At 38.7% G+C, this 24,695-nt stretch overlaps 1 protein-coding gene across 17 annotated transcripts in view; it reads left to right on the top strand.

Moving 5' to 3' along the window:
• The window catches only part of EPB41L2 (erythrocyte membrane protein band 4.1 like 2), a 235,218-nt gene that overhangs the window by 87,932 nt on the left and 122,591 nt on the right, over nt 1–24,695 (top strand). For 15 of the 17 annotated variants that reach the window (XR_001888459.1, XM_017888504.1, XM_017888458.1 and 12 more), the window contains exons 2-3: nt 22,139–22,623; nt 23,296–23,508. Coding sequence is in view for 16 of the 17 variants with exons in the window: in XM_017888504.1 (XP_017743993.1) it covers nt 22,153–22,623; nt 23,296–23,508 (684 nt within the window). In the remaining variant the exon portion in view is untranslated. Of the gene's footprint in view, nt 1–7,752; nt 7,953–22,138; nt 22,624–23,295; nt 23,509–24,695 lie in introns of those variants that run through there. The other 2 variants (XM_017888538.1, XM_017888469.1) reach the window with 1 other exon arrangement.

Below are 24,695 nucleotides of genomic sequence, written 5' to 3'. Positions count from 1 at the left end.
ACCTTAACGTTTCCCCAGCTTGCCCTGGTAGAAGCAGCATTCAACTTTATACAACGTGTTTTTTGATGAAAGCTTTGTATTTACACGTTTGATGTTTATATGGTTCTAGCAGAGCCTCTTGGAATGGTGGTGGCTGTCTTAAAGGAGAGAAAAGAAAGAAGGGAAATTATAGGGGGTGGGTTGGGGTGGGGATATAATTTTCCTTCTACAGGTTGAGAAAGAAATAGATACATTGGATTGGTGGCAAATTATTATACATTAATGTTTGCTTTTTAAAAATGAAGTTAAACCATAATGATACCTTCCACCACTTTTAGGGGAAAAGGCGTAGATGAATCTTTTGACCATGGAAATTCTGTGTTTAACAGTAAATTGCATTCATTTAGTGTTTTGCACTTTACCGGTAGCTATTATGGTTCTTTTTTGATCCTTTCAATTCCATTATATAGGTAGGTTAGCAGCTGCTACTTTTATTTTATACATGTAGCTAAATGGCAACATGGGAATATATCTAAGCTATCTGACTATGTTTGATGTTACTTAAGGTTAAGAAGAGTAGATAATTTCTTGTCAGTTGCCCTTTTATTTTTGGAGACTTACACTTTTGGGGGAGGAGGGAGGTTATAGCATTTTTCTTGGGTACGGAAGTTGGAGTAGAGCTGGGGAGCACTGTAGGTCTCTTGGAATTCCTAGTCTCAGGGCTGTTTTGTTTCTTCTGGCCCCTGGACAACAATGAAAGGTCTCTATTCTTTTTTCTCTCCTTAACAGTGTGTCTCCCCTTCTCATCCAGGCAGGACAGTTTGCTACAGGAAAAGGCATTGGGATTATTGGTAAGAATCTGACATCTAGCCCGGTGAGATCTTGCTACTGATTTGCTATGTAAATAATCTGACTTCTGGGCCTTAGACTTCCCATCTAATTAAAGGCAAGAGGTAGAGGTACATGAACACTGAGATCCTTTTTAGCTCTGAACTACTTTGATTCTTTACAAATTCCATTTTGCTCAGTCATATCTAGAGATGATACAGCTGCTAGCAAGATTGTTGTTTCTGCTTTGTATACAGTGGAATTTGTGGTGGGTGCTTTTGTTTTATTTCTTTAATCCCTAAGGCAAGGTGGGTGTCATTATGACCTAGTGGTAGCATCTGTTCATTCAAAGTGTGAGAGAAGAATGATCCTATAATTGTAAGCTTTATAAAGCTTTCCTTGACCACCTAAAGGAGGTGACCATTTCCTTTGTGCCCTTCTTGTACCTCTCTTACAACCCTTATCACATATGGTGTAATGATTTGTTTATGTGTCTGACTTCCCTGCTAGACTGTAAACGTCCAGTAGACTTTTGTGGGCAAGAACTTTCACTAGGTCCTTAGGGCCTAGACCAGTGTCTGGTGTAAAGCAGGAATTCAGCACATATTTCTTAGACATAAAGTAGAATAAAAATAATACAGTTTAATGTACCTGCTGAATTACTATACTGGTCTGATTGTGTAATTTAAAAGTGGTGCTTTTGACTTTCGTAGTTAATTAAAAGCAAATAAAAGGATTTGTTAAGAGTTTTATCCTGATACTTTTTAGATGCTTCTTTGGTTCAAAACAGTAACTTTTCGATTAGAGATTCTCAGCCACCACTCTTTTATTCTTTTATCCATTTTCCTCCTTCTGTACCTGCTCCCACTTTCTCTCCATACTCCCTGTAAAAATCTGAGGTCATGCAGTGTCTTTCTTTCCTAGAGTCCCATAGATCTATGGTACTTTTCAACATTACATCTTAAAAATGTAATTGTTTTTAATGTAATTGAACATGTGAGTCTAATCTTGCTAAGATGTCTGGTAAGGAAGAAATTTTGTGGGTGACGCATGTGTAGTTGTATACATTATTCTGGTTTAGAGCCTGAGAGAAGTTAAACTCTGGTATGTGGTATGTGGTCAAAGAAGAACTTGCACATTAGAGCCAAGGTGCTAGTGAAAAAAAAAATATTTTTTTCTGCCTACATCAGATATGTCAGTATCAATGATCCTATGAAATGTGGACCATTTTAAAAAATGTTAAAAAAATGTTATAGACCAATTGGGAAGTTCATCCATATTGAAGAGTCATGAAACTCCTGTCCATGTTTGTTCAGGAAGTAATCTTGCGTGACAATTGGTAGATGAGAAGATTGGATTCCCTGTACAATCAGAATAAAAAAAAGAGTTTTTTTTTTTTTTTTTTTTATTTTTTTTTTTTTTTTGGAGACGGGGCAGTCTTGCTCTTTCGGGCTTAGGCCTGTCGCCTAGGCTGGAGTGTAATGGCACAATCTTGGTTCACTGCAGCCTCCGCCTCCCAGGCTGAAGTGATTCTCCTGCCTCAGCCTCCCGAGTAGCTGGGATTATAGGCACATGCCACTGTGCCCAGCTAATTTTTTTAATAGTTTTAGTAGAGACGGGGTTTCACCATGTTGGCCAGGATGGTCTTGAACTCCTGACCTCAGGTGATCCACCCGTGTTGGCCTCCCAAAGTGCTGGGATTACAGGCATGAGCTACCATGCCCGGCTAGAGATTTTTTAAAAAATTTCTTCTGAGTACTTTTTAGGTTATTTTAGTTTTTTTATCCAGAAAATTGTGTTGTCTGCTTCTTTTCTTAGTAGGATAGATGATAATCACTTTACAGATGGGGGCTAAATGGGGGGGGCTAAATGGGCAGAAGTGAGATGACCAAAAGGAATTCTTCTTCCTCATTGTCTTTTCTGTGATATTGATAACTGTACTTTCTGCCTAGAGTTTGTGTCTCTTAAGGTTTTCGAGCCATGAGTGACTCATCAGATTATTGGGTTCTTTATATCTTACGCATTCTTTGTCCTCATAAAGTAGGCGGTAGGATGATTTTTAAAAGCCAGATGATACTGGGTTTAAGATAAAATTCTATGTCTACACAAACACATACACAAATATAGGGAAAGTGTTCCCTTCCTAACCTTAACCAACTTCCTTGAATATTTCAAAATTAACTTTTGGAGGATAAACCTGATTTCCTGTTTTAATGAAATAATGAGACATTGTTGAAACATGACCTTTTTCGGTCTTCTCAAAATAGATGTAATATATATAAATTCATATAATAACAATTTTAAAATATTAAGACCTTTGTAGATGTTTCAACCTATATATTTTGTGTACTCAAATGTATTTAAATCATACTGGAAATGAGTAAATGACACTGGACCTCGTTTGTATACTTCTTTGCTAATAACTCATCAAGCAACCTCATGTGTTATTTCACCTCTCTGGGTTCACTTGACTTATCTGAAAAACAAGAGTGTTAAGAAGACTGCCTTGCCAGCCTGGTCAATATGGTAAAACCCCATCTCTACGAAAAATACAAAAATTAGCCAGGTGTGGTGGCGGGCACCTGTAGTCCCAGCTACTCGGGAGGCTGAGGCAGGAGAATTGCTTGAACTCGGGAGGCTGAGGCAGAAGAATCACTTGAACCCGGGAGGCAGAGGTTGCGGTGAGCTGAGATCGCGCCACTGTACTCTAGCCTGGGAGTCATAGCGACACTCCGTCTAAAAAAAAAAAAGAGGCTGCCTTGTGGAAAAGTCTATTGGCTTTGAAGGCAAATCAAATTGATGTGAATTCTGGCTCTCCCACTCATAAGTGGGTATGTGAGTTTGAGACTCAATTTCTCTAGGTTCTAACAGTCTAATTTTAAATTCACTTTATTAATAGTTCTTTTCAAAATCATAATGCCACAAAACTCATCCTCTCTGAATTCTCCCAATCTTTTTTTTAAACAATGAGATTCACAGATCTCCTGAGTGGGATCTTTTGAGGCCAGCGGAGGAGCTGAGCAGTAGCATTGGGTTCCCTAGTTAAGAAGGTAGGCGTCTTAGCTCGTGCTGCCATAACAAAATACCATAGACTGGGTGGCTCACACAATAGGTACTTATTTTCTCACAGTTCATCTAAGTTGGAGAGTTTCTGGTAAGGGCTCTTCTTTGCTTCCTGACAATTGCCTTCTACTGTGCCCTTCATGGTAGAGAGAGAATGAGAGACTGCACAAGTTCTCTGGTGCTTCTTTTTATGAGGGCACTAATTTCATCATGAGGGCCCCACCCTCATGACCTCATCTAAACCTATCTCCCAAAGCTCCTACCTTCATCGCATTGTAGATTAGATTCAACATAGGAATTTTAGAGGGATGAAATTCAGTTCATAGCAGTAGGAGAGTAAGAGAAGAGAGCAGGAGACACAGGGGTGTTAAGAAATGCCTAGGATGGACCAGAAGATCTACCACTGTTGAATTCATAGGGCCCAGTGCTGCTATAGGTTATAAGTTTTCACATTTCTGGATTACAAGGGGTCATGAATTTCAGAAAAAAAGGTTGGAAGTGTGAACCCGAATACCTGTTGACATGTGCTTATGGTAGTCAGAGCACAGTTTGGTTTTATACATTTTAGGGAGAGAGGAGACATCAGTCAACATATGTAAGATGAACATTGGTTTGGTCTGGAAAGACAGGACAAATGAAGCAAAGGTGGGACAACTTGAAGCAGAGAGGGGGCTTCCTGGTCACAGGTGGATAAGAGACAAATGGTTGCATTCTTCTGAGTTTCTGATTAGCCTCTCCAAAGGAGGCAATCGGATATGCATTTATCTCAGTGAGCAGATCGGTGACTTTGAATAGAAAGGAGGGAGGCAGGTTTGCCCTAAGCAGTTCCTAGCTTGACTTTTCCCTTTAGCTTAGTGATTTGGGAGCCTCAAGATTTACTTTCCTTTCACAAAGGCATTATTTTTCCAAGTTAAGTATATTGTAACAAATTTACAGTTACATCAGCATTTAATAAATGTTTATTAAAAAACACATTTGACATAAAAAGGTGGGAAGAACTTAATCTGCATAAGGGAAGATGCTCTGGATTGAATAAAATTGGCTCTATTAAAAAACTCACCAAATTTTCCCTTTGTGAACCAGTGAAAACTTTATGATGGATAGTACAATTTACTTCCACTATGTAGGATGACTTTAAAAAAAAAGTTTTGTGTCTGCCCATTTTGACAAAGATAAATCTCTTCAGAGGTGCCGTGGAAACTTTTACCAAAATACAATTTTTTTAAAAGTGAAAAAATGAAGAAGAAAAGGAAGACTTTCATCAAGTCTTCCTATTAAGCAAACCTTAGTTTTTAAAATTTTTTATTTTTTTTTGAAATGGAGTCGCTCAGGCTGGAGTGCAATGGCGTGATCTTGGCTCACTGCAACAACCTCCGCCTCCCAGGTTCAAGTGATTCTTCTGCCTCACACTCCCGAGTAGCTGGGATTACAGGCACGCGCCACCATGCCCGGCTATTTTGTTTTGTATCTTTAGTAGAGACGGGGTTTCACCATGTTGGCCAGGCTGGGCTCAAACCTCTGACCTCATGATCTGCCCATCTTGGCCTCACAAAGTGGTAGGATTACAGGCGTGAGCCACCACGCCTGGCCGCAAACCTTACTTTTTCTGCTAGTTGGTACTGGTGACATCTTGTTTATTAATAAATATCTGAAGCATTTTCTTTGTGATTTACAAGAGACTCATTAAAGACTTTGCTGTAGGTGAATGTGAACAGATTATTACTGCTCTGTAGTAGTAGGAGTGTAACACAGTAACTGGGTCAAGTTGTAAAAATGCACAAGTGCACTTCTAGTCTCAGTCATGAATTGTCAATGCAAATATGTGTGTTGGGGAAAAAAAAACCAGAATTTAAATTGTGGAAATGTAAAGGGGGGTTGGTACTATAGAGTTAAGGAACATTAGTTATTTCTCAGATTGCTCTGACCTGAATCTTAGGATTGATGCATTTTCCTTTAGTGACTTTACATTTTCGTTGCTTCCATGTTTCTTTAGTCATATGATAGGTGGATATAGTATTATCTTATTTTTAGTCATTTCTCTGTTTATGTATTTATTTTGAGCCGGAGTCTCGTTTTTGCCCAGGCTGGAGTGCAATGGCACAATCGTGGCTCACCGCAACCTCCGCCTCCTGAGTTCAAGCAATTCTCCTGCCTCGGCCTCCTGAGTAGCCTGGGACCACAGGCATGCGCTATGACACCCAGCCAATTATTGTGTTTTTAGTAGAGAGAGAGTTTCGCCATGTTGGCCAGGCTGGTCTAGAACTCCTGACCTCAAGTGATTTGTCTACCTCAGCCTCCCAAAGTTCTGGTGTTACAGGCATGAGCCACTGCGCCTGGCCATTTTTAGTAATTTCTCAATTTAGGATTGAAATATGAAACAAGGATTTAATAGCTTTATAACTATATCACGGTACCTATACTATCTGGGTTAAAATGTACCTCCATTTTTATGTACAGTGTGAATGAATATACATTCTTGTATAAATGAGTTGAAATGAATATTTTTTAATGTTAAAATATGGATGATGTATTTGCAGTTTTTCTGTATCTGAAAATTTGTCTATAGTAATTTATAGATAAAGATGATTAGACTGTACAATAGACCTCCCCTTATTCATAGTTTTGCTTTCTGCAGTGCAGTTACCTGCAGTCATCTGTGGTCTAAAAATATTGCATGGAAAATTCTAGAAACAAGCAATTCATAAGTTTTCAGTTGCACACCATTTTTAGTAGCATGATGAAATATCACACTCTCTGCCCCATCCTGTGCGGGTTGTGAATTATGCATTTGCCCAGTGGCTCCATGCTGTAGAAGCAAACACCTGTCAGTTACTTAGTAGCTGGGTTGATCAGATTGACTATCGTAATATCACAGTGCTTGTGTTCAAATCACCCTTATTCTACTCAATAAAAGCACAAGAATAGTGATGGTGGCAATTTGAATATGCCAAAGAGAAGCCATCAGGTGCTTCCATTATGCGAAAAGGGGAAAGTTCTTAAGAAAAAAGAAAAAAATTGTATGCTAAGGTTGCTAAGATCTATGGGAAGAACCCAATCTTCAACCTGTGAAATTGTGAAAAAAGAAAAAAAATTTGTGCTAGTTTGGCTGTCACACTTCAAACTGCAAAAGTTATGGCCACAGTGCGTAAGCGCTTAGTTAGGGTGTAAGAGGGTGGCCAGACGCAGTGGCTCACGCCTGTAATCCCAGCATTTTGGGAGGCCAAGGCAGGATGATCACTTGAGTCCTGGAGTTTGAGATCAGCCTCGGCTGTAACATAGTGAGACTCTATCTCTACAAAAACGTAAAAAAATTAGCTAGGCATGGCAGTGTGTGCCTCTGGTTCCAGCTACTTGAGAGGCTGGGGTGGGAGGATTGTTTGAGTCCAGGAGGTCAAGGCTGCAGTGAGCCATGAGTGTGCCATTGCACTCCAGCCTGGGTGACAGGGTGAGACCCTGTCTCTAAAAATAAGTAAGAACATTTAAAAAGTACAAGGCATTAAATTTGTGGCCTGGAAGACATGAACAGAAGAAACACGTTCCAATTGATGAGTCGGGTTTGGTACTCTCAGTGGTTTCAGGCATCTACTGGGCTTCTTTCCCCGAGGATAAGGGGGACCACTTCATGTTGTGTACATATACTTTTGGTGTCTATTCTAGGATGAATTAAAATGACAAAATAAAACAAAGTTGCAGGATGGAGACCCGAAGCAAAGCAAAATCATAACCACAAAAACTAAATGAGAAAAAAAACTCAGGATAGAAAAATTTTATAAAAATTATAGAATTACAATTGTGTCATTAAAACTAGTTTCTATGCTGAAGGGGTCTTCATTTAGGGGGTAGAACAGGCAGCAGGAAGCTGACTTTTTTCTTTGACCCATATGCATTTTCTAGCTGAGGAATGAAGTGACTTGGAACCAAACTGGGCTTCTCTACTGAGCATGTCCCTCTCCAGCAGGGTCTGGCTTGGGTGGGGCCAGTCTTGCTCATTAAGCTTTTGGACGCTGGATTTCCATCAGCTTTCCACAGTTTTCCAATGACAGGAAATAGCAGACAGCGGGCTTGATGTGCTTAAAAGCTGCGTATGTATTTCAAGGGGGGAGATTATTAGGACGTTTCTGTTGCAGTGGTTGGGTTTTGTGATACATGCTTGTTTGTTTCTGCTTGTGGAGGAAGTTTGCCATTGAAAGTGTGACTAGTCAGGGGACTGAAAATTAGGAAAATACTAATATACAGAGTAGATGGAATCTGAGTACGTACACTGTTTCACAAGGGAATATGTTGTGATATTTGAACTAAGCCCTATGAAAAATACATTTTTCTAGTGGGCCGAGTTTAGTTTTAGATGTCTTGTTTGCATTTTTCTAGGCAAATGTTGACTTTTGTCAGGCTATCTTTAACATGATAGCTTTTTCAGGTTTGACCTGTGAGAATAATGAAGCTAGTTGGTTTCTTTTATATGCTTGTCTGGTTGGTTCACAGTTTTTTCAGTGGTATGACATAATACTGTTCAAAATTAGTACTATATTATTTCCGGAAGCACCGTGAGGACTATGTAAGGTTAACTGTGTTCAGTTATTTTCTTTTTAGCATCTTAAAGAATTATAACTTTCAGTTTACTTCTAAAGTGCTTCATTTTCACCCTAACTTGTTTGATGAAAGGAAGCTGTACTGTAGCTATCAGAGATTTGAGTTCACAGTTTTTGGCGTCTGCAGATTAGTAGCCATTTAACAGTTACCAAGGTCTGGTTATTGGTTTGATGTTGGCACACCCTAAGTAAATATTGATCGAATAAGAATAGGTATCAACATCTTCTTTTATTACTGAATATTTAATTGGTTGTCATATTGAATACATGTGAAAATGTATATTGCCCAGATTCTGACATCCAGACTTGGGAAAAAATCTTCTTGCATTTTCTTTATATAATCTAACAGTCTAGCAGTCTTCAAAAAGATTCTTGCTTCATTGAGACTTCCTGACAAAATGAAAAGCAGGGCCACTATAATTAGCGATCACCTCTGCGATTACTTTTTTACTGTTGACACTGTAAGGGATGCTCTATATCACTGAAGTGTTTATGGTATTTTGAGGGGGGTGCACGTGTACTTGGGAAGTTTAAGTTTTTCTTTTTTTTTTGTCACAAGGAAGATTTGTCTTTTCAAATTATTTGCATCATGGGTGTGGGAGCTGAATAAATGATAACTGTTGAGGTGATGCTGATGACCTGGACAGTCAGTTGTCCCCCGCATCTACTTTGTAGTGTTGCTGTACAGATGATATGATATATTGATGATCTATAGTTTAGTATCATAGCAGGATCACATGGCAAGTTACATTGGAAAGGTAAATTTTTAACTTTGACGTTGGTTTTGCTTGCATTTTTTGGTGGACCCCAGACATTGAATGCCTGACCTATTCTCCAGCGTGATTCTCTACCAAATCACTTTTGCAAATGTTGGACTTCGAGAATTTTACCTCTAAGAAAACAAATACATTTCACTGAAGTAAAACTTATCCTAGCCACCACCACCTAAAATAGTTATTTGAAGTTCTCACTAAGTAGTTCTGAACTAAATGAATCCTCAGAGTACAAATACTTACTTTAAGGGAAAAAAAAAAAAAAGGTTTTATAGCACTGCAGATGGCATGTCTGTAATTCCATTGTAGTTACAGCTTTTCCCGCCGAGGGAAAGTTGCTCTTATCACGCCAGGCTTGGAGGGTCCATAATTTGGATACTCTCTGGCACCTTCTGCTGATCAGCCGGTGGACTGGGGTCAGCATTTGGATATGCTTGCTTAAGCTAGAAAAGTCATTCAGTCTATAGTCTTAGTTTTTAGCATGTATGCTATGTATTGATAGAACTCTTTAGTACTCCTTTAACTACTTAAAATGGCAGAAGAACTAACGGCCAAAACTTAAGAAGTGAATTATGTTTTTTATGAGGTTTAGGTATTTATGCCTGTTGACTACAGCATTCCAAAGCTTATAGAGAAGAGGATTTGAAAGTGTGAGATCAGTATAGGCTCCAGCTTGGTGGACTTGTCATAGTGTGGGGGAGTTGATTGACTTTGACAAGCTTTTGTCTTATGACCTATTAAAATGCAGCGTCTGCAGCCTGTGCGTTTATCCTGTGCAGTTAACCTTGGTGGATTTGTCGTTTGCTTATTTGGGAAATGCCTCCTGAACCACTACTGTTATTTTTTAGAGTTTGACTCACACAGAAATAGTATTAGACTGGTTGTTGATTACTGTTGGATACCAAGTGGGCATGAGTTTTATGATGGGGCTGGGGAGCCATTTTATGCATAAGATAGTTGTGGGGTAAGCTTAGGAAAAATAGACTCGCGGGCATCTGTCATGATCATGGGAGCCTGTTGGTATTGGCCCTGCTCTGGTTTGAGCGTGCTTATGATGTCACTGGAATAAACTGCACGTTAGCATTTTTTTTTTTTCTATAGAACATTCATTATAGGGAGGTGGCCCAAATAAATGTTCCCTAAATGTTAGGAACATCACAAAAGATATTTATCAGGAAGCCACCGGATGCAAACACTGTGCTAGGAACATGTAGTTGTTTATCTGCACAAAAGTTTTACCCTCTTCATGTGAATATAGTAGCAGATGGGCAGGGAAGAGGTGTGGACAGGAAACTTGATGACAAGCTTGTGCTGTCAGGCCAATTTTATTCCTGCTTTTCCCTGTGAGGAGGAAGCTGCTGAAAGAGATTGGGGAATGTTTATGTATGACCAGCTTAGACATTTAATAGGACTTTTCCCATTCTGTTTATTCTGCCTTTAAAAAAAGTCCCCAACTTTCAGAGAACTCTGTTTCTAAGTGCCCTGTTCCCAACCCTCCAGCAGATAATACGAATAATCTTTTTATGCTGCCTGCATATGCACCAATATTATTGTTAGCAAAAGACACTTGTTTGTTTCAAGTCCACACTGAGGAAAAAAGGTTAAAAAACAAGCATAAAACAAGTTCCTGTTTTCTCAGGAACTGTAATTGACTCTTGAACAACACGAGCCTGCACCGCATAGGTCCGCTTATGTGTGAGTTTTTTCAGTAAATCTAATCAGCCCTGTATATAGGCAACTTCTGTATCTGCAACCAAATTCAGGTTGAAAATAACTGTTCACAGGGTGCTAAACTCGGATACAGATGACTGACGTTTCCTTGTCCACAGGTTCAGCAAGGCTGACAGCGATACTTGAGTATGTGTGGATTTGGTTATCTGTGGACCAATCCCCCATAGATACTGAGGGACAACTGAATTTTTTTAAATGAGGAACTGATAAACTTCTTACAAAAAAGTGTTGCTGCACTAAAAGCTTGGGTGTTGAGCTTATACTACTTAGGGAACAATCTAGATGGGGTAAGTGGTGGGTTTGTGAAATATACTGAAGTGGAGGCTGGCAGAAATCAGTTTCTTTGAGGATACAGAAACAGTCTTAACCTTCATACACTAGGAAATCCAAAACTTAGGCCATCTTAATGCTACTGCTCAGGTGGAATCGACGTTCATTTGTGTGGCTAGAGCTGTGTGACAGGGCAAAGTGGCATTGTGGCTTGTGGGAGTCATACACATGTTGTCTCCAAGGAAGCTGGCTAACCAAGCTGGGTTCACTTGATGCATAAATATTATTCTCCTAGTAAAATACTTAAGTGCTTAAGTTTATGAAAACTTCTGTTCAGTAAAAACATTGTCTCCCATATCTGTACCTCGGCAGTCATCTACCCAGCACCATCCTCCATTCTGCGTAATCACTATTGTTACTCTCTTGCGTCCTTCCCTAGTTTCTTTACTCATTTAAAGGAAAATGTGTGTGTGTCCATATTCACATCCTTTGTATGTGTATCTCCCACATGCTTTGCTTTCAACCTATAAGGTGTACTGTCTGTATAAGGTATCCTATCCCTATAAAGTGACCTATCACTTATACCATCTGAATCTTGCTGTTCGTACTTAACAATGTACTTAATAATTGGAGTTATTTTCCCAACTGGGGTGGTAGCCTTTCTCATCTTTTCTCTTTATAGTTGCATAGTATTCTGTTGTATGAATGTGGTATAATGCCCCCTGTTGATGGACATGGATCCTTAGCTTTTACAGTGTGGTAGTGAGTCACCTTTACATAATTATTTTACATATGCACAAATACGTCTGTAGGATACTTTACCACAAGCTTGTCCAACCTGTGGCCTGCAGGCCACATGAGGCCCGGGACAGCTTTGAATTATGCCCAGCACAAATTTGTAAACTTTCTTAGAGCATTATGAGGTTTTTTTTTTGCAATTTTTTTTGTTTGTTTTTTTTAAAGCTCATCAGATATTGTTAGTGTATTTTATGTGTGGCCCAAGACATTCTTCTTTTTCCAGTGTAGCCCAGGGAAGCCACAAGATTGGACACCCCTGCATTACCACAAGCAGGATTACTAATAGTAGTGTGGACACGTTTGGAATTTTGAAAGCTGTTGGCACATTGACTTCCACTGGGCCCATACCAGTTTATTCTTCTGCTAGCAGTTGTTTGAGAATGCCTTTGTTCCCATAGTCTTGCTCAGTGAGTGGATGATTACGCTTTTGGATGTCTCCATTCTGAATTTTTAGTTTCATTTCTTCTACTAAAGGTGTGACAAGCACCTCTTCATATGTTTATGTGCCACTTGTGTTTCTTTCTTTCTTTCTTTTTTTTTTTTGGTAACTCTGTTTATCCATTAGCCACTTTGCCTACCATTGGACCAATGATTTAAATTGGCCTAGCCAAAAATTTAAAAATAAAATTTTTTATTTTTTTGATGTTGAGGCAACTTACACCCAAGCTTGTTTTATTGGACTTTTTAATTCAGGTTACTTGAATTCAGATAGAGACCAAATAAAATTGAGAAAGAGAATTAGTCCTCTCTAAAAAGCCTGTAATGACTATTTGTATGTTACGAGTGTTTAACCAGCATTTCCTAGGAAGGACCATTCATTGTGTGATTTCCTGAAGAGATAACAAGAAAATCGTGGCTACTTTTCAAGCTAGTAGTAATTTTTAAATCTGAATTACCAAGATTTATGAATTGGTTACAAGCTGTTTGACCTATGAATGCTAATCTTATTACCTATGTCTCCCACTATACTGAGAGCAGGAATCTTTCATCTGTATTACTGGTGCCTGGTGCATATGCTTTGAGAGTACTCAAAAAACACTTGTTTTGAAAGAAGAGGATAAGATACTGACCCCACTCACATCCTGATGGTCACTGAAATTCATGAGGGGTGCTCCGTTAGAACATCCTGCTAATGATTATAAGGCCCCAAAACGTAGTGGTAATTATCAATTTCGCTTTTCAACAAATCATTAACTGTCACGCATCCTGCTAGGCGCAAGTTATAGAGTAGTGAAGTCGTTTTGGGATTGAAGGCAGTGTTGGACAAGGTCTTTAGAGCTGGACGGCCTGGGTTTGAATTCTGGTACTTCTCTTTATTGGTTATATGGCTTTGACCAACCCATCTATCCTCTTTTTACCTTTTTCGTCTGTAACATGAGAATAATTTCAGTTCCTTCCTAAAAGGGTTGAGAAGGTTCGAGTTGCTGCATGCAATGTTTCTAGAGCAGTGTTTAACAAATAGCTGATATTATCATGATTATTTATGTTATGAGTACTGTTATTACTACCATTACTGTTTTTTTAGTGAACAAATATAGTTATTTTCTTGGCAGAATCTCTATGTGATGACAGTGGCTGATCATTTATTATGAATTTATTGTGTGCCAGGCACTTAATGTATTATAGCATCTAATCTAATGCTTGGAATCAACCAATGAGTACATTTTATTATCCTTTTTTTTTTTTTTTGGCTTATGAGGAAGCTGAAACTCAGCAAGGCTAAAATAACTTGTCTGCGGTTACATGGCTAATAAGCAGAGCTGAAATTCTAATCCTGTTTTATTTCCCAGTCTTGATCTCCAAACCACCAGGCCATTTTATTCAGACATAGGTAACTTCTCACAGAAAGAATGTAGCTTCAGGCTGGATGTGGTGGCTCATGCCTGTAATCCCAGCACTTTGGGAGGCTGAGGCAGGTGGATCACTTGAGGTCAGGAGTTTGAGACCAGCCTGGTCAACATGGTGAAACCCCGTCTCTACTAAAAATACAAAAATTAGCCAGGCATGGTGGCGTGCACCTGTAATCCCAGCTAGGCGGGAGGCTGAGGCAGGAGAATCGCTTGAACCCAGCAGGTGGAGATTGCAGTGAGCTGAGAACATGCCATGGCACTTCAGCCCTGGGCGACAGAGAGAGACTCCATCTGAAACAAAAAAAGCAAAAGAAAGGAAAGAATATAGCTTCAGCTTTGATTATTACACAGAATTGGGTCTCTACCTGAGAGAAGGAATTGGAGCAGATGCCGTTCACCAAAATTTCTGACCATACAACTCAGTGGGCATAATTGATTGATGAGAACTCAGCAGGGTTCTGGATGTCTCTGCCATCTCTGCTAGTGTGTGTTGTTGGATTGCTAGTATTACAAGGTTTATATGCATTATGGTTATGTGAATAAAGATATCCAATATTAGAGTCATTCATGATTTATGTATGGCCTCTGATTGTTTAGCTTTAACTTCAGGAAATTGTATCTATTTCCAGGATTGCTTTAGTTGCTGGTGGAGAATGCTTTGCTTGGCACGGGTCTTTTTCTTGACTCCATCCTTAATGATAGCAGTAGGGACTTGCTTTCAACAAAGAAGATTGTTATTGCAACTGGATGTTATTGAAAATTGTGCCTTAGTTTTCATATACCCCTCTCTCCAACATATGAAGAAAGGGACTCATATGTTGATAAAGTAAGATTTTTTTTTTTGTTTCATTCTTATTTAGAGTTGTTAGAATAAAGAATTAATGGTTTATCTCACTAATATTAACTCAAGTATTAGGTTTTAAAAAACTGAACATCATTTGGAAAAATGGAATACTTTGACAACCATAGCTCTTAGGTATGAAGGTCATAAAATGCAAGTGGGAGTAATAATGACCCAAGATCTATATGTACTCTCAGTTTCTTAATGCTTATTTTCTAATGCTCTCCTCAGAATATGCAGAAGTCAATATCAAGATGTTTTTGAGTACAAGTCACTGAAATCTCTGGCTCATTGAACCAGGCTCATTGAGTCCTCTTCTCTGTGGTTCTCTTGCTAGTGTCCTTTGTTGTGTGACAGTGTGTCACCAGGCTTTTTCTTCTCTGTGGATTCAAGATGACAACAGCATTTAACAGAGTTATGTATACAATGTTCAGAGATAGCAGAAGGGGCCTCCTCTTCCTGTGGCTCTTTTTAGAGGGAGAGATCCTTTTCCAGGAGCCCACCAGTGGACTTCGTGCATATTTTCTTGGCAAGGGGTAGGAGACTACCACGATTGCCCTAGACCAGTAGAAGCTACCCTTCAGGCCCATCCGGAGCTAGCCTCTGCTGACACACATGTGGAAGGGGAGAAGTGGAACAAAATTTAGGTTCTGTTAAAAAGGAGAAAGAGTGGAAGAAATATATGCTCTGAATGTCACCTGATCCCATCTAGACTTGAACTGGCGAAGATTGTAGTTCATATGTTTTGTATGTGTGGGTTTAATTTAAACTGGATATTAGTTTACATCTTTATAGTAATAGCTCTGTCTCTCTAATAGGTCCCTTATCACTTTAAAACTAAAAAAAAAAGTGATATAGTGGGTTATAGTAACTAGGGTGAGCAGCATTGGATTACTTGTTCATCCTCCCCATATAGATAATATGAACTAACAAATAGTCCCTTTGGAATGTATTTATACTTACTTGAATATGAAGTATAGTATTTTCTAGACCATCTGACACTTAAGAAACATAAACCTATGAGGGTAAGGACTTACTTGCACTCTGCTGCTCTTGTTTTTGTTATTCCTTCTTCTTCCAGATATTTCTTCTTCCTTGTTCCCCTTTCCCCTCCCCCTCCTCTCTCTTCCTCCCCACCTCCACCCCCGCCTCTCTTGCCTTTTCCCCTTCTCCTTTTAAATGATGAATATATTTGAGAAGCACCACTCCATTATTTCCCAGGTAGAGTTAGGTGGCTGCTGAATCATTTCTATATTTGTTTTTTTTTTTTTTTTCACGTTTGATGCATTAATGGCATCAAATAGTGCAGTATTAAAAGACCTTCTCTTTTAATAGCTATAGACCCTTTGGGGAGGTGAACGTACAAGCACTAGATTGTGGGTATCAGCAGGATGCTCTACATATCCTCTACCCACAAGCAGATGTAAACTAGTTTTGTCAGATGTAGAAAATGGCCAGCTTAGAACTATCTATACATTACCAGTATGTTTAAAGCTCAATGGTTATTTGTTGCAAAGTTTTGTTGTTTTCTCAAAGCTCAAATGAAAGCCTCCCTCCATCCTCTCGCTACCATTTTTGAAGCTTAGAAATGCATTCCTTCCCATTTTGTGAATCTTGGGTCCTTAAAAAAATGGGTTGAGCTCTCTTGGTAGAAATCAAAGACCCTCATATTGCTTGTGATCTCAGCAGAGAATGGGAGCTAGTCAGCTGGCAACAGCACCTACCCTGTTCCCTTCTCAGGGTTTTTATTAATAGTAAGGTCCCAGTTTCCTCAAGGTTTTAAGGAAACGTCTGAACCCAAGAATTAGCATGAACTCTTTGCTTGAAGTTGTTTGTGTGTTTGTAAGGTTGTGTATCTGCTTTGCTTTGCTGGCTGTAGTATTCTGATTAAGGGCCAATGTTTTAAGTAGCATGATGTTATATGGTTGGCAGTTCAGCCTACTGATAGAGATAGCACGTTAAAATTTACCTCCTTTTTTAAACATCGGAAAAAAAAGAATGGAGTTTATGTAACACAGCTCCTTACCTAACCAGTACTGATCCTCTGTTGATGATGGTTTTCTGCTTCGTTGCATGTTAAATGATGCATGCTTTTTCTCATGAAGCTGTCACAATAACGAATACTTTCATCAACCCAGATGGAGCATGCCAACATGGTAATTGTGTCAAAACCACATGCTTGTCTAATGGGCGGGCTGTTCACAGCAGTGTTCTTTTTGGTTGCTGATAAGTAGAAAGATCATTACTTAATGTATTATATAACTATACTAATGATGGATTTTGGGTAATTATAATTAAATATTAGTCAATGAGCATTGCCAGAATTTGGGAAACCTTAGTTCCAGTTTTGGCTTGCCCATCTGACTTTACCATCTCAGGCAAATCTCCTGGTCTTTCTGATCCTCAGTTTTGTTGTTGATAAAATAAAGCGAGGATATTAGACTAGATGACTGAACAATACTCATTTAGTAAGTACTTATTAGGTACCTATTATGTGCCAGTCTAGATGCTGGGAACATAGCAGTATATAAAAGAAAGATCCCAGCCCTCATGGAGCTTTCGTTTTAGTGGGAATGTCAGCATTCCACTGCAAGAGTTCTCATTTTCATGGGTGATAGAGTTTAAAGGCTTATCCACATCTGAAAGAAACTCAGGGTTGTAGGCATGATGATTAGGGTGAGTGGATGTACTGTAATCATGTTTTCTTGATGGTGGTAATTTGTTCAAGAAACCATTTTATCAACAAAGAAGGTAGTGTTTTGTTTTGAGCTCTGTTGAACTCTTGAAACTGTTTCAAGAATATGTTGAGTAATGATCCAATTAGTCTTTTCCATTGTTTTCTGTCTTGTAACTTCCATTTGGATGGGTGACAATGATCATCACTTTTGAGGCTCTTAACCCTTATAGGTGTTGTGAATACAGTGGTGATTGAGGATGACTTTGTGAGGCTTAACCATATGGTTTTGTCGGTGCTCTTCGTGTCTGTATTTGTACATTGTCTTCAGTTTCTGTTGACCGGCTCAGTTATGATTACATGGTCAAGCAATAACGTTCAAATGGGATTTTCTTTGTGATTTAAATTCATCTATAAATTTCTTACTTTTAAGAGAGAGTATTCTGAATAAATCCGAGAATACATTGTTGTTATTTTATAGTCATTTTTACTAACTGGCAGGAACCTTCTTTGAGTACTAGGCCAAGGACTCTGTGGTTGAGTAGGTCGTTCACACATAATGGAACTGTGATTGCATTGTGAAGTGTGTGTGAGGGAAGGTATACACAGCTGGGTGGTTCTCCATTAGTGGCCTTGGATAAGTTATTTCTGTTTATTATTTGTAAAATAAGGGATAATGTAGAATATTTTGAGAAACAGATTATGGTTACTGTGTCAGACAGTAAACAGTGAGTAGTGACCCTTATGATTAAAATATAAACAACTATTAATGCTTTTAACATAATAGTGGAAACTCAAATTTTATATTTCACTGCTTCTAAAATACTTTGGCCAAAAAGCAGCCTTAGCTGATTGGTTCCCAGACTGTTTCTCACAGCCAAAGTAATTAGAGAGCTGCCAATTTATCTTGGTTAGCTTAGACAAGTATGGGGCATTTTGGTTTTAATTTTACCAGGACATTTATTCAGCTCTCAGAATGTAGCTAGAGAGTATATACTAGAAATACACTTTGGTTATTTCATGATTAAAGTAAATAATACTGTCACCTTAAATGGTACATGGGAAATGGTACGTTAAAGAAGGAAAAAAGGTTTTCTGTGCAATATGGAGCCAGTTTACCTGTCCTCGGGTCTTGTTGGAAGATATACTTTTGAATTTCAAATGCCTGAGAATGAGAAGCAGCATAGAATATGTAGGTAGGATAGTTAACTATTCCCTCTTACATAGCATTGCTGTCAAGGATATTGCTGTCCCCCGATCTCCCTGCCTCGCTATGTTTTTCTCCTGGCCCTCATGTGTTTTCTTCTGCCTGACCTTACATGTTGATGGTCATAAGAGCTTTTTTAAGGATCCTCTAAGTTTAAGCTACCCTTTTTCTCTAGGTGATGTATCCCTTGCTATCACCCATATACTGACAACTTCCAAACCCTATCTCTAGTGTGTATCTAGTCTCCAATCAAAACCTGCTTGTCTGGGGATCATCTAGACATCTCCACAACTTCTCAATCACAGTGAATTCAAAATTGAATTATATGTGTCAGCCAGACCCACTTTTACAGGTGTTCCCCATTTCCATGAATGGTTCTACCATCGCCCTAGTCTTCCATGACCTGGGCCTTTTCCTTGACTCTTTCCTCTCTTTGACTTTCTATATTCAGCCTGGATATCAAGTCATATCCACTCTACTTCTTTACCTTTAGATTGATATCTTGTCCTTTACCCTACTGTTTCTGCCGTAGTAGAGACCATCGTGTTCTCAGATCTGGATCCACCAGTGATCGGATCAGCCCAATCTCCTGGATGTCTTTCTGCTTCAGTTTTTTCTTTCATCCTGTACTTTACAGCCAAGTTGGGCTAAGTGAAATGAGAATCTTATTACATTTCTCCTCTACTTCAAGTACTTATGTAACTTCTCATTGCTTTTCAAATAACCCCCGCATTGCCTTTAAAATAACACAAAATCTTTTATGTTTTGGCTTCTGCCTTCTTTTCTTACTTCATTATTACCAGTTCAGCTTCCGCCCGTCCTATCTTCACTCATAAGCCCCCACTTCACTTGTACAGTGGATTATTGTTCTGTGCTTGTGGTTTCCTTTTTTAAGAGGAATGTTCTCATGTTTCCACACAACTCCCTATGCCTGACACATACCTTCCATTCTGGCCATTTTGTCTGAATACTGAGTACCCATTTAAAAAAATAAACTCAAATGTCAACTTCTGCAGAAACGCCTGCCTGGTGACCCTTTTCTTCTCCTAACGTGGTGGATTAAGTCCTTTGCTTCTTGTTGTTGTTATTGTTGTTGTTTTGAGACAGGGTCTCGCTCTGTTGCCTAGGCTGGAGTGCAGTGACACAATCTTGGCTCACTGCAACCTCTGCCTCTGGGTTCAAGCAATTCTCCTGCCTCAGCCTCCCAAGTAGCTGGGATTACAGAGACATGCCACCACGCTCGGCTAATTTTGTATTTTAGTAGAGATGGGGTTTTGCCATGTTCAGGCCAGGATGGTCTCAAACTCCTGACCTCAAGTGCTCCACCCTCCTCANAGCCCCCACTTCACTTGTACAGTGGATTATTGTTCTGTGCTTGTGGTTTCCTTTTTTAAGAGGAATGTTCTCATGTTTCCACACAACTCCCTATGCCTGACACATACCTTCCATTCTGGCCATTTTGTCTGAATACTGAGTACCCATTTAAAAAAATAAACTCAAATGTCAACTTCTGCAGAAACGCCTGCCTGGTGACCCTTTTCTTCTCCTAACGTGGTGGATTAAGTCCTTTGCTTCTTGTTGTTGTTATTGTTGTTGTTTTGAGACAGGGTCTCGCTCTGTTGCCTAGGCTGGAGTGCAGTGACACAATCTTGGCTCACTGCAACCTCTGCCTCTGGGTTCAAGCAATTCTCCTGCCTCAGCCTCCCAAGTAGCTGGGATTACAGAGACATGCCACCACGCTCGGCTAATTTTTGTATTTTTAGTAGAGATGGGGTTTTGCCATGTTCAGGCCAGGATGGTCTCAAACTCCTGACCTCAAGTGCTCCACCCTCCTCAGCCTCCCAAAGTGCTGAGATTACAGGCATGAGCCACCGCACCTGGCCTAGTCCTGTGCTTTTTGTGCAACATGCTATTGACTTATGTATGCTTATTTGTAGGCCTCACTCCCTTAGCTCCTCAAAGGTTGTCTTTATTCATGTGCCTATGACTTACCACATTGTAGAAGCCATTAAATATAGGCAAATTGACTTGACTATTTTTGTGGTTGCATTTTAGATGTGAAAAACATTTTAAAGTTATTTTATTGAGAAAATTTACATATCACAAAATTCACCCTTTTAAAGTGGGTGGTTTTGGATATATTCATAAGGTTGCCAGGGGGTGAGGGGGAATGCAGAGTGATTACTAATGGTCACAGGATTTCTTTCTGGAGTGATGAAAATGCTCTAGAATTAGTGATGATGGTTGCACAACCTTGTGAGTATACTCAAAATCACTAACTGTATACTTTAAGAGGGTGAAATTTATGGTACATGAATTATGTCTTAATAAAGCTTTAAAACAAGTGTACTTTTTTTTGACGTATTCAAGTTTGTACCACTTAAAAAGTTAAGAAAAAATTTTTTAAGAGATGGGATCTCACTCTGTTTCTCCGGCTGTCCTCAGATTCCTGGGCTCAAGCATGTTTCTTGCCTCAGACTCCCAAGTAGCTGGGACTACTGGAATACACCATGTCCGTCTCTAAGTTTTTACCACCTTTGAAGATAGCTGGGACACTGCTCGTTGTCCAGGGTACCAGGACTCTGGGCACTTATTATTGGCAAGGGAGGGGAGAGTGAATGTGATCAGCTGTCTCTGCAGGCCCTGCCTGCTGTCCTTTATGTCAGCGTGCTGCAACACTTTAAAAGTCCCTCTTTGCTTATGTAAAATTTAGTTATTTTCAGAATTAGTTTAAATTTTGTTCTAATTGAGTTATGATAAGAGCAATCATTGGATGCATTTTTTCCACCTCATAATGTCTTCATTTGGTATGGATTATCGCCCTTAGATATTTTTCTTATATATACAAAGAAAAGTATGATTACGGTTGGGTAGGATGGAGGTTTGGGGTTTTGATTAGAATTTGAGTACCTTTTCCAGAAGATTTAACTTTTGCATTGGAACATTGATGGTGAATTACGGGATTTAATATTGGAACACAGAATAATATGTTTTTGTTCTAGATTTTACTTCTTGCTGTTACACACCATACACTTAAAATTGGTTTTTCTAATACCTAGCACTTTGATAGATTTTGAGTTTAATGTATGAAATTGTAGTGAAATGTGTCTCATTGCTTACTAGCACTGTTGATAACATTTTCATGTTACAGAATAAAGAATACCAAGTACAGATAAAAGTACTTTTTCTTAAAAAAACTGGATTTTAAAATCAATTATTGTTTATGACAAGTTGAAAGAAATAAAAGCAATCCCTGTTTCTTGAGTTCTTGATGATTTTATAACTATATAGAACTTAGAACACACAGAGTTCTATTGTGATGCTAGTTTTGGGTCTGTGATTCTGATAGAGAATTCTAAAAGGTAGAGCAACAGTCTCCATTTTGTCTTATGCTTTTCAATCTTCTTTCTTGATGTGCTTTCTCCCAGTTATCTGTTACTCCCTTTCCCATCTTTCCTTATCATGCCCCTTGCAACCAAACTAAATTTGAGAGAACTTATAAAATGACATTTTGTGATTTTTGTTTTGATTACAGCATAAGCTGTGACCATGACTACTGAAGTAGGCTCTGCGTCTGAAGTGAAGAAGGACTCTGGCCAGTTAGGAACAGATGCAACCAAGGAAAAGCCTAAAGAAGTAGCAGAAAATCAGCAGAATCAGTCATCCGATCTAGAGGAGGAAAAAGGTTCCCAGCCAGCTCCTGCAGCTGAAAGCCAAAGTAGTCTACGCCGCCAGAAGAGAGAGAAGGAAACATCTGAGAGCAGGGGTATTTCTCGGTTCTTACCGCCATGGCTTAAGAAGCAAAAGTCATATACCTTAGTAGTGGCCAAAGATGGAGGAGATAAAAAAGAGCCCACCCAAGCTGTTGTTGAAGAACAGGTCTTAGATAAAGAGGAACCCCTTCCGGAAGAACAGAGACAGGATAAGGGTGATGCTGAAGAAATGGCTCAGAAGAAACAACAAGAGATTAAGGTTGAAGTCAAGGAAGAAAAACCCTCAGTGAGCAAAGTGGAGACGCAGGTATGTTTGGGAATAATTGCCTGGAAATGAAAACCTGATAGCGTAACCACATAACAAAAAGGGTTTGTTTTGGATCATTTCCAGATTTCTTGTACTGAGATACTGCTTTGGCTTAATGTATAAAGTATAGGTCTTAGATTGGTCTACCATAGCCTTTCCCTGTTACTCCTTGAAAAAAACTCCACTATATATGCACATTGCTAAAAAATTCATGTCTGTAACCTGTTAAGGTGAGATAGATACTCTGAGCCCTGCCATCTCTTTTTTAAACAGAATGCTCTTTTATGCCTCTTTTAAGTTTTCACTGGACAGTAAGTAGTAGATCTGTGTGTGCGCATTTTGGTTGCCTAATAAAGCCTAGGTTTTGCCATGGTATAAGATTTTAATTGGAAATGTTATTATTTGAGATGATACTTAAATTGTAGTTGCTGGGATGTAGTTTCTTTGATTCATTTAATGCCAAATAACCAACTTGGCAAAATGAGAATTTTGACCATGAAAAGAGGATGAGGGGAAATATCCTTTCTATTGGAATTTTCAAGTGTTTAAAAATCTGAGAGTTACAGTGTTTAAAGTAACGATCCTAATTCTTATGAAACATTTTCCTTTTAATATGTTGTCATCTGCAAGTTGGTTGACTATAGTATCAATTTAATTTTTTTTCCTCAACAGCCTACTGAATTAGTAAGTAAGGAGAGAGAAGAGAAGGTAAAGGAAGCACAGGAAGACAAATTTGAAGGAGAAGCAGCAAAGAGGGAGACCAAGGAAGTGCAGACCAATGAACTGAAAGCAGAGAAGGCATCTCAAAAAGTCGCCAAGAAGACCAAAACTGTCCAGTGTAAAGTGACCCTCTTAGATGGCACCGAATACAGCTGTGACCTGGAGGTGAGATAGGGAGCTGAGTGAGAGCTAGCTTGATGTGTGGATTGTGGCATGGCATGATGAATAGATTTTTATGTTTTACTAAGTTCCTATAAGCCAGTTTATTCCAGTTTTGTACTAAAAAAAAAAAAAAATACATTGAAGTGGGTCATTTCTGTCACAAACAATATTTCACGACCTTAGGATAAGCAGGGATGCTCTTCTGCCAGTCTGCTCTAGTCATGTTTACTGGTTTGTGTGTATTCTGAATGGGTGTTAAATATTTGGAATATTGCTTTTGGCTAGAAGATGTTTTCTTGAGGAAAATGATAGCACTAGGCTGACATTTCGGAATAAAGAAGTTTCAGCAGCAAACTTAGCCCCAGGTGTTTTATCCTGAGACAGATACTGGCTTAACATTTACTTTATTTAGTTTCATTTAATTAAAAAACACCTGTGATTTGCAAAGCATACAATTCATTAGTGCTGGTGCTGACAGAAGTCAGTTTAATCTTTTAATGCATCTAGTACCTTATAATTTTATATCAGAAGAGTTTGTTGCTTTCCACAAATTATTGACGTAACATATACTAATAGCTAATGTTTACTGAGGAACTGTGTGAAGTGCTTTGAATGGATTATCTTGTTTAATGGATTATCTTGTTTTGTTGATTAAGAATCAATAAAGGTAGATATTATCATTGCTGTTTTCAGTGTTACATGTTACAATGGGGAACTTAAGGCTTAGAGAAGTTAAATTCCTTGCCCAAAGTTTCACAGCTGGTTAGAGGTTGAACGAGGGATTCCACCCCCTGAGCTCACGAACCTGACCACAGAAGTAGACTATGCTGTTTGGTCTGGTACATGTGGGACCTATCTTGCCTGTTTCTTTTGTGTTCTCATCTATTAAATATTAGACACATTTCCCCCTAATTCGTTGCATTCTTATTAAAAAGAGAAGTTACACTGCAATAACAATGAAAGTATTCAGCTTCGTAAAGACACTTAGGTCTATCTAGTTGGATAGTAGTTTATTATATATTTGAATGTGTATTATATTGCAAAGTGCTGAGGATACTAATATGAATAATTCTTGATTCTTGCTCTTTTTTTAAAAATAATTTAAATATATTTTTTATTTAATATTTAATTAAATATGTAAATATATTTTTTAAATAAAAAAATATAATTTTATTTTACTCATTTTAGTT

This window comes from Rhinopithecus bieti, unplaced genomic scaffold, assembly GCF_001698545.2.
Source record: "Rhinopithecus bieti isolate Rb0 unplaced genomic scaffold, ASM169854v2 scaffold_1710, whole genome shotgun sequence".
Lineage (NCBI taxonomy): Eukaryota > Metazoa > Chordata > Mammalia > Primates > Cercopithecidae > Rhinopithecus > Rhinopithecus bieti.
Note: the sequence above shows the minus strand (reverse complement) of the source record. Positions and strands in the feature narration are given on the sequence as shown.